At 32.9% G+C, this 14,092-nt stretch overlaps 1 protein-coding gene across 1 annotated transcript in view; it reads right to left on the bottom strand.

The window, feature by feature from the left end:
• The window catches only part of LOC143252911 (cell adhesion molecule Dscam1-like), a 107,537-nt gene that overhangs the window by 29,333 nt on the left and 64,112 nt on the right, over nt 1-14,092 (bottom strand). The window contains exons 8-10 of the mRNA XM_076505756.1: nt 7,609-7,773; nt 709-779; nt 175-409 (exon numbers count right to left, since the gene is read on the bottom strand). Coding sequence (XP_076361871.1) covers nt 175-409; nt 709-779; nt 7,609-7,773 — 471 coding nt within the window. The remainder of the gene's footprint in view (nt 1-174; nt 410-708; nt 780-7,608; nt 7,774-14,092) is intronic.

Here is a 14,092-nt window from a genome sequence, read left to right as displayed (position 1 = left end):
CTAAAACTGTATGCTTTCACATAGCAAAAATGTAACTCCAAATAGATTATGTTCTTGTATATTCTAATCACTTGAATAATAAAAAATTTAGTTATTGCAAGGCCAACAAAGCTTCTTTTGTGATACTGCTACACATCTTAACAATTTTAGGAAATCATTAAAATAAAAACTGACCTCCATCTCTTGTCCTAAAATATTTTTCTTCTGAGGGAGGGCTACTGCCAACATCATTAAATGCTTTCACAACGAGGCTGTAACTAGATGACCTCTGTAGGCCACGAAGTAAAAATTGAACTGTTCCATTTTCATATGGTGCAGTGAAAAAAGTGTAATGATTTGGGTTTTGAGTCAATTTGTATCCAACATAAAAACCTTCCAAAGGTCCATTCCATTCCTTTCTTGCTGGGGGCTACAAGAATATTTTACAAAGTATGACAATATTTTTTATTATTTTGCATTTTCTATAAGATATGTTATAGCTATAAGCAAATAATAGCTTAAATACACAGCTAGGTATAAAAGATCAAGAGAGTCAGCAAGTCAAAATTGCTTACTGTAGCAACAGTCATATAACTCCTTTTCTAACTGTATATAAAAATTAAACTAGCAGCTTAAATTGAAATAGTACATTTACTTATTTTCATTTCGACTGTTACGTTTTAGAAAGATTAATACTTTTTATAGTTAAAATGAAAAGCTCTGACATACCTCCCATGTAACAATGACAAAAGTTGCTCCAACGTCTTTAATTCTTATGTTTCTCGGTGGGGCAGAAGGCTCTGAAAAGTTATTAAGTATATATAGCTGTTACAAAGTTGCTTGAAATTTAACAGTTCATATCCCTACTATTTATTATTACTAGAAAAAACATTATAACCTCTCTAGAAATAACAAAATTACTTTAAAAAATCTACATACTTATTATAAATTAAAAATATAATTTCAAGCCAAATAATTTCTGAACTAGAATAAAATATTCATTCTAATATAGCCTAGACCATCAGACCAGTTATAACATATTATATATGTGAAAAGAAACGTCATGTTAATTTTATTATTTCCTTCTAGTGGAAATTCCAGATTATTTTCAATATTGCCTCTCATAAGTAAGAACTTAAACCCTATACATGCAATTAAAATATGAATTATCAACTATGTTTTTATGCTATATATTACTGGTAAACCATGAAGTGAAAGTAGTTTAATCCTACCTATACAATGAGTATTGTTTGTATGGAGGATGATACATAGTGGAAAAATACTTATAATTCTGAGCCTTCTCAATTATTTTTATAACAATTGGTAAGATTCAGCTAAGAGTTATGAGCATTTTGTACACAAATGTGATTATTTTAATCACATATTTTAATTAAAGATTTGTTATTTTTGTATTCTAAGTGTTCAAACTCAGGCTCTAAATATTTTAAGTATTATCATTAATATACTGTGCAGAGTAGTGTTTATAATTAAAAACTTTAAAAAAACCATACACCTTTTAGTTTTTCATTGAATCATTTTGAAAATTGTCTTTTGATTATATTCTTACTTCCAAGTTTATATTTTTCAGATATATTTTTGATTTTCCTTTCTTGTTGTTTAACATTATCAGTTATTGCAACACATGTCAATAGGTGTTCTCCAGGTGTCCTCAGAAGAGATATTTTAGCCTCCATCAGAATACTGGAACATTTGCCTCCTATACTAAGCATAATAAACTAAGACAGTTTGGTTCATAATGTTAAAAATTATTAACCCTTTCTAATATGCACTTTAAAATATAATCAACACATAGTTAATTACTAAAATGTAAAAAATTAAAACCTAGGTAAAATTTGCCTACCTAACACATTTCTTGGTGAAAACTGTGCTTCATAAATAGCAATGATAAAAGCAGCTACACAATTAGCATTGAAAATTCTTAATACCAATTATAAACTAATTGCTGAGAGATAAAATATTTTAAAATTTGTCTCTCTTGGTTACCAGCTCAAGTAAATGTAACTGACTAACAAATCTCAACTCTATAAAAAGAAAAAAGTATATGGTTTTGTGATTTTTTGATTTGTGATATATATTTACTTTTGTTAAAGGTAATGCTATAGTCACAATGAACATGAATGAATACATCCAAAAAATGAAGAACATCCTATCAGACACAAACAAATTTAAACCAATACACACAAATCCAACAAAGACACACGAGAAGCAACTAAACAAATTACCACTAAAAATGAAAAAAGCCAACACAATTTCACAAACACTTTATTCCTACCTACATAAAACCGACTCATGCACACCACAAATATACGGCATCCCCAAACTTCATAAACCAGATTGTCCATTACGACCAATAATGTCCACATATGAATCGTTTCATTACAATCTTCGTAAATACATAGCATGAGCATTCTCCAAGTATGTAACATCAGCCAACTCATTCATCAAAGACTCTTTTAATTTCAAGTCTAATCTAAATCAACTTAATCATAAAGCCTTAATGGCCAGTTTCGATGTTATATCCCTCTTTACAGAAGTTCCAACCACTGAAGCCTGCAACTCTATATCTGAGACCTTAACCCAACAACAGACATTTCCAGCAACCAATTAACAATCCTCATAGAATTCACCATGATAAAGACAAACTTCATGTTCAACAACCACAACTATATACAAACAAATGGCCTAAGCATTGGCAACCCAGTATCACCAGTTCTAGCTAATATGTTTATGACACAAGTTGAAACACAAGCAATTAACACAGCATTACATCCACCACTATACTGGTACAAATACGTAGATGACACAGTTGTGGGATTCAGATCTACAGAACATATACTTAATTTTTTCAATCACATTAACTCTATACATCCCAACATTAACTTCACATGTGAACAGGAAGAAAGCAATCAAATATCATTTCTTAACCTCAAAAATTACAAGAACCGACACACAATTCAAAACAAAAATCCACCGAAATATCACCCATACTGGACTATACATTCCTTGGGGCTCAGCACATGAAACAAAACAAACACTCAACATATTAAGAAACCAAATAAACACAGCCATAAAACTATGCTCACCAGATAAAATTAACGATGGATCAGACAAAATAAAACAATACTTCATCAACATCAATAAGTTCCCTCCAAAAACTGTAGAAAACATTATACGCACACACCTAGACAGAAAGCAAAATCAACCAAAAAAAGTAAATATATATTACGAATCAAAAAATCACAAAACCATATACTGCTGGATACCATATATTCCCGACATCAGCAGACAAATAACCAACACTTGGCAAAAACTAGTAACAAAATATGACATTCCAGTTAATACCAAATTTATTCAAAAACCAGGCACAAAACTGAGGTCTATACTATGTAAAAGCTACACTGACAAACACCACACCAACATTATTTATAAAATACAATGTGATAACTGCCACGACTTTTATATTGGAGAAACAAGTAGAAAAATGGAAACCAGATTCAAAGAACATAAAAAGTCACCTTCACACGTTTTCGAACACTGCAAGCCAAATAAACACAACATAACCATAGAAAACACTCAAATACTAAATAAAGAAACAAAAATTAAACAAACGCAATATTAAAGAAGCCTTACTTATACAACAACTTAAACCCAAAATAAACCAATACAAAGGAACACCTTTATACCTATATTAAATATAAGAAAATTATATATTCAAACATCTAACACCGCCCTCTACATTCTGACACTCAGTTACATAACACCTTCCAAACATGTGGTCAGCTTCCTCAGGTTACCTCTCTCTTTCTTTTTGAACCTGATTATGACCGAAGAAGGTCGAAATATTGTTCACTCTTCTACATAAAATATTTACTCAACCCAAATGAGCTGTTTTTGCACATATATTTCTCTACAAGTGGGTTTTCTTGACATCACAGAACAATTAACCTAGATATTTTCTACATATGGGAGGTTCAGCATATTCAAGTTGTTTCAAGTTACAAAGTCCAAAGTTAAAACTTTGTGAAGTTGTGCCTCAAATTAAAGTTTAAGATTTTTCCTTTAAGGTTTCTTTTGAAATAAAGAAAGTAAAACTTATATGACATAAAACTTTAAACTATAATGTAAGTTTAATCTTCATTTCAATGGTATACATTGATATTAAGATTGTTTAATTAAATTTTGAATATAATCAGTAAAATCTCATGATACGATCAGTACAAGGTTGCCTACAGCCAACAGGTTACTTAAATTTTGAATGTGACTCACTAAAACCTTGTGAATGCATAAAAACAGATACCTGGAAAAAAATGGTTGTAAGCTTGGCAATTAATAAATTATCAGATTCCAATTATTACTGCCCAGCTGTAACTGAAAGCAAAATAACATACTGAATAATTTCTCAATTATAAATATAAGTATTGGTATAGCAGAAATATATTTTTGTTTTTTTGTTAACACCTTTATACCTAGATTTTGCTATTTTCATCAAAGAGCCTACATGTAATCTCATCATATGAACACCACATGATAAAGTTAGTGAATTTCTGAACTTTTGTTTTTCTTTTAATCTTTAACATAAATATCTAAGATCAGATGATGGATAACAGAAAATACAAGATGGCTAATACAAGTTATCCAATAATTAATTATGATTAGTTATTGCAGCATGTTCCTGATGGTATATGGTAACAACCAGTGTATACAATTACCTTGTCCAAGACCATTTCTATGGCCTGGTACTGTTTAGGTTTTATCCTCTCACCCAGTGTATCCTTTACTGCATGTGAAACAAAGTTTTTGTGTCTTACATTCACAATTTTATTAACACTCCTACGAAAAGACGTTTTCTAACAGAAAATACAAGATGGCTAATACAAGTTATCCAATAATTAATTATGATTAGTTATTGCAGCATGTTCCTGATGGTATATGGTAACAACCAGTGTATACAATTACCTTGTCCAAGACCATTTCTATGGCCTGGTACTGTTTAGGTTTTATCCTCTCACCCAGTGTATCCTTTACTGCATGTGAAACAAAGTTTTTGTGTCTTACATTCACAATTTTATTAACACTCCTACGAAAAGACGTTTCTAGTCCTGATTTCTCCAAGCCTGTTCCCCTGGCTGTGGTTTCGCTAGATAGTAGATAGGGACAGTGGGAATCTTGTTAATCCATTCATTAATGGATTTAAATGGCAATTTCATTTAAATACAAAATTATTAGCTTAATATTAATAACCTTTCAAGTTGCTCTGGGGCCTATTAGGCCCCACTTTTCATAGGAGTGTTAAAATACTTTTAAGTACTAGTAAGTACTTAAATCCTAGTAAGTATAACATAAAACCTTAACTAATAATCAAAATTTTAATAGTATACAAGTTTTAAATTCATAATTATACAAGAAAATACTAAAAAAAAACCTTAACTTACCCGAGTGTGACATTTCCTTTAGGCACCACCCCTCCAAAAAGTACAAAATTAAATGTACATTGCTCACTATCAAATCATCATTGTTCAGGCCAACCATATTTTTTATAGCCATAAATTTTGTTTGATTACAGAACTATCAAACAACAAATTAGATCCCTTCTGACACATCCTCTCTTTCAGGATTTAATGGTGCTCTCTTACATTAAATTCTGCATTACGTATGTCTATAAGAAAATCAAGATTTTCATCTATCATATTATGCTGTATTGTGTTCTGAGCAAAAAATCATCAATTTCACTCAAGAGTTCAACATTTGTTCCTGTGGGAAAGTTAATGGCTAGCTTGGATGAATTTGTAACAGCTCTGTCACAAAGTTAGAAACCCAGAAACATTTTGAGAGTTAAGGGGAGTTGTCTACATTTTGCATAATAATAGTTATTTTTTCTGGTGCATTATCTAATTAAATGAAAATTATTTAATGCATTACTACCCTTAATATAAAATAAAAAACTTGCATGCCCTCAACAATAAGAATATTGGGTACTTTGTTTTTCATGATTATTCTTTATTTATTATTATAAAAGTAAATAAAATGTAAAAATATGGATATTTTCAGATTAGATTAAATAAAATAAAAAAAAGTGTTTCATGAGGCAAGCACATGAGCACCTCATAGAAACTCACTGTTTATGCAATTTGATAGCTTAACTGAAGTTGAATTTGATCCGAAGTATTTACAACTTAATAATGGCATAGATAACAGTTAGACACAGTTCAAAGGGCAATGAAATGGTAAAATGTAATTATAAATAGGTGTATCCTCTTACGAGTTCAAGCTAATTATGATAAACAAATGTAATTTCATGTTAAAAGTTGAAGTTATTTTAGAAATAAAAAAAATAAAAAAGAGTAATTTAGATTTATTTCGATGGTGGTTAAGAGGTTGGGTAAATTGACCAATCCCATCTTGAGCCAGGGTTGAGAAAACAACAGAAAAATAAAAGGTTTACTGAAAATGAAATTTGTGAATTTTGATATGACAAAAAGTATTTTTAATATTAATATGAAAACTACTCTGCATACTAACTATTCAAAATAAATAATATATGAACAGACAAATCTTTATTTTAATTCATTAAAAACAATTCACTGAAAAAATATCTTTTTGTGTGTTAAAGACTTATAATGTTAACTGAAAGAATGGCAAATTTTGTGAAGATATACACACTATACTCAAATAAAAATATTAAACCCATAGATTTAATACAGATTGAATATAGACTATGAGTACAAAGGGGTCACATGATTGGTCAAACTGATCTAGTCTGCAATGAGAAACTTAATAAACACCTTGCTTCTCTAGATATAATTCAGTGAGCGTTGTACTTCAAACTGATATGTTTATGTTAAAGGACCTAAAACGTGAAGTTTTTTTTCACATGAGAACTATGTTTACAAACTTCTCCTCAAACACATAGTATAATGAAAGATCAACTACTAAAAGTTGTATAAATGATATCTAATAAGTGATAAATGGCAGTGACATCACATGAGATATATCACAGCTGCAAAGCCTACTACACAAATTATTATTCGATGCAAGTAATATAAAACTTTTAAGAAAATAGTGCTGAACAAGCCAGTTGTTTTCCTATGGGGTACATGATGGTTATAGATTATAGCAATAATGGCAAGTTAAATATTCACTTCAAGAAAATAATAAAGGTGAGCTTTATACGGTATCATACTAAAAGCTGACAGCACTACAATGTAAAGAAGTTCCATTTTTGTACAGTAATAACTGTAATGTTTCATCACAGAAAAGCATTCAGTCACATGAATTCAACATACTAGTCCTCTGCTAAACAGAAGTATAAAGCAGATTTCACACTATACAATTTGCAAACACCTCTCCTGGACTTCTGTCTTTATGATGCTCAAATGGGCCACTGAATGTCATCATCTGCATATACTTGATTTACTTTCAAAATGTGTAAAAAGAAAGACTACACTAATTGCACTGTATAGCAACTGTTTATCATGAAGGTCTTCAAACAGCTGAACATCAATGGTGGATATAAAGGGGTTGCAAGATTTTTGTACTCATACTCTTAATGTCATAAATGACTCTACGTACATATATAGATCTCAAATACTACAAAGTTCTCACACCTACCTTCACTAGCAGTGTTAAACTGAACAGACTCAGATGGCTGGCTAGATCCTATTTCATTATGTGCCTGCATATGCAACCTGTATGCTGTGGCTGGCTGAAGATTCCTAATAAGTGCAGAAGTTGCAGAACCTTGAATGGTAATATTTTTGCTAACTGGTTCAACATCTGAAACAAGGTATCATAAAACATCTACTTTAATAAACTTTCACTAACTGTATCTTTTCAATGAAAAAGTTTTTTTAAGCAGATAAATTACTAGCTTAAGTATACCTGGACAGGCATCGTTTTATCACAGAGCAGGATCCATAAAGAAAATGAGGGAGATGTCCTTGAAAATAAGAGGTATATATACTAAAACGTAACTTACCAGTCACAGTCCCATGAAAAAGTGAAGAATAGTAACAGGTGGATGACAGTACCCCAACAAGGAAAAAACAGCTAAGAAGATTAAATAACAAGAGATGAATGTATGAGTAGTAGGCCCAATACTTGACAGATGAAGTACCTCCAATGGACAACATGTGCAGGGAAAAGATAGGTGCATGATCTGAATGAAGACATGAGGAATCAATGGTGGGAAAAAGGATATAAGGAATAAAAGGCTAACTGAATCATAAACCTTTTGCAATGGGTCAGGAAAAAAAAACAACAGACAAAACTCTGGAGTAAGGAAAGGAAATCATGGGATGGATTCAACAGAAGAAAAAAAATTAAGCAGCCCAAAACACGTACTAAACCAATAACGTCACAAGGAACCGATCAAGAAGAAACTTGAAGATAGTAAGAAACAGAAAGGTTGAAAGGAATATACCATAGAAGCCAAGAATAGAAGTAACTAATCTATAACAAAGGAAACACTTAAGTCAAAACAGCAAAGAAGCCCAGATGTGTTTCAGACAGGAAATCAGTTAGAAAGAAAAGAACCACATCAGCAAAACTAATGGAGAAAGCCTGTAGGTAGAATAAGTGAAATAAGGGCATGTAAAAGAATAAAGCTAACAGTTTTTCAGAATGAAATTGGTTGGTTAGTTGATTTGGTGTTTTAGAGCACAAAGCAGCTAGGCTATCTGTGACAAACATCCAGTAAAACGTTAAAATTAAAGTAAAATTAGGAAATTTATAAAAGGTATTTAAGGTAAAATAAAACAAAGTAAAACAAAAGTATAAAACCTATGTTTACACCTAGTCTACAGCATTAAGAGACAAAAATACAGTAATACAAGTGGTAGAGGACTTTCTGTAGCATAACTGTAATTATCTTAACTTGCCAGGAAGACTAACAGGTAAGTAAAAAATCCACCATCAGTCACTTGAGGTTGTCCTTTCCAGTCCTAGTTCCAAGTTATTTGACTTTATGGCCATTTTCAAAAACTAAAGTAATAAAAATTTTAAAAGACTTGTAGCAAAATTTTAATAATAACTTGCCAGGATGACTAACAGGTAGTTTGAACAGCAGCATTAGTCACCTCAAGTTGGCCTTTCAGTTCTGGTTTTGAGTTATTTGACTTTACAGACATTTTCTAATTTCAAATTGAACTAAATGGACTGTGATTCTTAAAAGGGTTGGTTGGTCGATGTACTGTTTTGTAACACAGAGCAGCTAGGTTATCTGCACCAATCGTCTGGTAAAAAGGTAAAATTAAAGGAAATTAAGGTAAAACAAAACAAAGTTTAAAAAAAACAACATAAATAGCATAAAACCAATGTTTACATCTAGTCTACAATGTTAAGAGAAAAACTACAGAAATAGAAGTCATAAAGGACTTTCTGTAGCATAACTGTAATTATCATAACCTGCCAGGAAGATTAATAGGTAAGTACAAAAACCACTGTCAGTCACCTGAACTTGGCCTTTCCTGTCCTGGTACTGAGTTCTTTCATGTTATGGCCATTTTCTAAAAGTAAAGTAATAAAAGATTTTTGAAGTTGTGCAGCAAAATTTTAATAATAACTAGCCAGGATGACTAACAGATAGTTCAAACAGCAGCGTTAGTCACCCGAAGTTGGCCTTTCCAATCCTGGTTTCAAGTTATTTAAGATTACAGCCATTTTCTAATTTCAAATTGAACTAGATGGACTTTGATTATTAAAAAAGAACCACATTAAAATGGTTTAATGTATAAATTAAAAAAATTAGATGGCATTAAAAAGATTAATGGCCTTTAAAAAACTTAAACTTTACCAAAGTGGACAATGTCACCATCACCAATAATACTGTCTAACATTATGGAAAAACCTTGGGACAGAACACGTTTAAAATGGTGCCGTCATTGAGAGCCGTAACAATGGCAAAAGAGTAAAATGTGGCTTATTGTGACCAGAGTGCTACACAGACTACACACTGTTGAATCAGTTCCAGACAAAAGAAAACGTAAACCTCGACAATTCCATTGTATCAAAGTGGTCATTTTTATTTACATGTAGACAAATTGGGTGGGGAACCCTTCTGTTTATGACCACATTTTTTACCTTATTGTCCTTATTTGAAAGAAGTCTATCAACCTCCATGGATCTTCCCCGGGTCTATTGGGCAGGTCTTTGCTGTTGAAAGGGACTGCAGGGACATAAACAAATGATTGTTTTGCATCTTGTGGTGGGAGAAGAAGATGTATCCGAGGAAATGCCTGTACCCAGAACCAAAGGACATGGATCTTGGGGTTTGTTGGAATGTATGTAAGGAACAGAGATGGATGTTGAAGTTGATTCATCGACTTTTTTAACCATGAAGATTAAATGGCTTTTCATTTGTTTTGAGAACAATTCTTTTGGAGGCACAGAGACATCTTCTGTCTGCACTCCCACTGTAGTTGTGAAACAAAGTACAGCAGCATATGTCCGAGATGAAGTGGTGGAGAGCAACTTTCGAGCCTCAGGATAAGTAATATTATGAATTGTTTTCAAACGTTGCACCTCTTTTTCTTCCAGCCATTTAGGGTAAGAACGAAAGTAGGGCAGGTGAGAGTAATTGCAATTGATGCAAGGAGGGTCTGTTTCACAACCGTAGGTATCCTGGTCCTTGCCACTGCAACGAGAAACACGTCAAGAAACCACGAAATTATGTCTTTGAGTGACCGAACCGCTGACACTAGAAACATCAGAAAGGGTTTGGAATGTATGGCCGTACTCTGCAATTAAGATAACCTGCTTAGCTACTAGGCTATCTGTGCCAAACAATGATGGCAAGCAGACGTGGTGATGTAAATGTCAGAATGAGTACATTGGTCGGCAGCGTAATTCCATCTTTGCAGGTGGATATACGTCTCACTGCAGAAACTCCTTGGATGGAGAAACTAGCGAGAACCTTAGACTCTGGGATGTTCTTCAAATCCCTCTTGACAATAACTCCTCATGATGAATTTAAAGTAGCATGAGGTGTAACCTCAATAGGAATATCCCCAATTGCCTCTGAATGCAAGAGGAGTTCACTGTGTTGAGATGTGGATGTTTCCACCAATATGCCACCAGATCGAAGCTTCTTTACTGACTTTGGAGAGACAGCAGGTCCCTCTTGTCTCTTCTGAATGAAAAAGGGAGACATTTGCCCTTAAGGTTTGTCTGAAAGAGGATGTAGTATAGGAAAATGATCTACAACAAGTGTTATAGATGTTGAAGATTGCTGCTCAGAATATTCAAAATGTGGTTATTTACCTATAGATTGATTTTCACTATTTTATTAAGATTTTTAATTGGAGTATCCATAATAGAAAAAGGAAAATTTTGGTGCCCACTGACCACATCTACCATGGAGCCTTAAGAGGGGGCACACTACAATGTCAAAGAAGGACACTGCAGTAATGCCAGGGTTTCATGAGCACTACACCCAAACACCAGCATCAGATACAATGTCCACAACATTTGTTGAGAACATCATCCAATACTGGTACTTGGTTGACCCAAGCCCAAGTGGACCAGCCAAATGACTCAAGGGGGGCCACCCCAAGGCTGCCTGTCTACAGGAATTGAAAGGGTTGAACCCATCAACCACCAGGATCCTCTCCTACCCTTTAAGGGTTGCCACGCACAGCAAACATGTGAGTGGCTCTTTAGATCCCAGAGGAGGTAAACTGAAAAACAGGACCTTCCCTGGGAGGTCCCCTCACCACATACAGGCTCAGAATGAAATAAACGAAAAAAAATAAATAAATAAATGCAGCATGGCAGATACCCCAGATGACACAAAAGGTAAAGAAAGAGACCCCTTCCTTCCCCTAAAAATAAAGTGGTGAAGAAAAAGATTTGACCACAAGTCCCTCTTAGAAGTAGATGAAAATCAAACAGTAGTGTGCCATTCAATACATTTTCAAAAGGAAATGAGCCACAAATGGTAAACTCTCCAACATGGGGAGAAGAAGGAGGAGGTATCCCATGGAAATCCCTCAATATAGATGGAACACCTAAGGAAATAAGTGGAAGATAAACATTACCTATAGGACGTAGGTAGGTAGGTATTTCATGTTTATTGGCACAAAACTACAAGGCTATCTGTACCAAACAAGATGTTGTATACTATAATGGTGTATGGAAATTAAGGTAAAAATATGTAAAATTAAGACCTGCCAGGAAGACTGAAGCATTAAGTTCAAACTTGCTGTCAGTCACCTGAAGTTGGCCTTTCCAGTCCTGGGTTCAAGTCAAAATAAAAATTAAAACGTGGAAAAGAAATCATGCTAAAACAGTATATAGTCCAATAGAAACCTTAAATTAAGTTAAAAAGACCATTGGTTCTTAAAAATGTAAAAACAGTGAGGCAGCCAGTATCACCTATGACATTGGCTAATGTCAAGGGCAAACCTACCTTAAAAATATGTTTAAAATGGCATCGTTTTTCTTGGTTGTAACAACAGCAAGATAACAAAATATGTATGATTGTGACACAGACCACATACTGGTGCATCAGTACCAAATAAAAGGAGTGGTGACTTAAAAAACTGTGACCAGTGCATCGCCTAAACAAAATAACTTCCTCCCTTCGATCTTTACAGAAACAAGATGGCCAAAGAGCTAAAGAAGGCTTGAGTTGAAAAAGCTTATTATTTCATTGTTCACTCCAGGTCGACTGCCAACTGGTGCACAATCAGGCCCATAGGAGAGTAGAGAGAATAAAATAAAGGTGAAAAACTAGGTAGAGGAGAAATTAAAAAGGATTAAAAAAGATATAAAGAAAAGAAAATCTACATGATAGTCAGCTAATCAAAGCCTGTATGTGATGAGACTTTCCAGTATTCAATCTCAAAAGAGACAAAAAGATAATAAAAAACAGTGTTAGGAGAAGTGGATATATAGTCAAACATATCTGAAACAAATGTGAGACAGGCTGAGCAGATTTTGCAGTAGAGGCCTGGAAAGCAATCCATAATAAGGTGGAAGAAAACCAAACACTTGACTCGTCTGAACTGGGATCAGCCATTATAGAATGAAGGTGAGTAAAATTAGAAGCATGTAGAGTAAGCTCTGTCTCACATGGGCCCACACAAATGAAGTTAAAGTAAAAATAAATGAAATGAATGGTAAGAAAATAAGACTTGTTAAGGTCTTACCTAACAAGATATTTAACTGAATTAGCAATAATACTCAAGTACAAATACAAGTAAATTGAAAATAACAGACATGTGTTAACCCTAACTGAAAAATGAAGGACAGAGGATATCACTAAACTCTAAAGTATAAATCTTAACCTAGTCATAAGTATAATAACTGAAGTGAAATAAAGAGAAATATATAAAATGAAGTGTGTACAACCAATTACTTGTGTATAGTATACAAGATGTAATTTATGTATGAAATAAAAAATAATACTTAAACAAATGAATGACACCCTACTCAGATGAATTAATACGAATTAATCAATTCTAAAATAACAAAGACCCCTAATATAAGTGCTTTTGGAGAAAGGATACAACTAAGCCTAATTTCTAACCTAAACTGGGCTAAAAGTATTGAATAAACTGAAAAAACCTATATTATAAAACTTGAATAACTACATATAACAATACTAAAAATATCCAAAAACAGTGGCAATAAAACACCTTATCTTCCAAAATTGATGAAATGTACGGCAAAATGTGTAGGCCCCCAAACAAGAGGTGAGGCCTGATAGATATCAATTCCTTGGTAGATCAATCTCCCAATGAAATAAAGCCAAAAGTCTTCCCATGACCTGAAGCTATTGTAAAAGTGCAAACAGAACAAATAACCTTAGAACTGGTAACATAGAATTCATAATACAAAGTAAATGACAAAACACAACTGTGCTGGCAAACAGTTTTTGTTATGAATTAATACATTCTGTTATTAGGTAGAAATATAAAATAATTCCAATTCAAAATAGCTGAATAAGTTACAAATATCACTATTGTAAAACAGTGCAAGCTTGTTGAAAGAAATTAATATAAAGCAAAGAAAAACTGAAAATAAAACAGAAGTTTTCCTCATTTTTAGCTGATAAACTACTGTATAATAAAGTGCAAAGTGTGAACTTGTTGAG

The sequence above is a fragment of the Tachypleus tridentatus genome, chromosome 6, assembly GCF_004210375.1.
Source record: "Tachypleus tridentatus isolate NWPU-2018 chromosome 6, ASM421037v1, whole genome shotgun sequence".
NCBI lineage: Eukaryota > Metazoa > Arthropoda > Merostomata > Xiphosura > Limulidae > Tachypleus > Tachypleus tridentatus.
The sequence above is the reverse complement of the archived record's forward strand: the minus strand, read 5'-3'. Positions and strand labels throughout refer to the sequence as shown.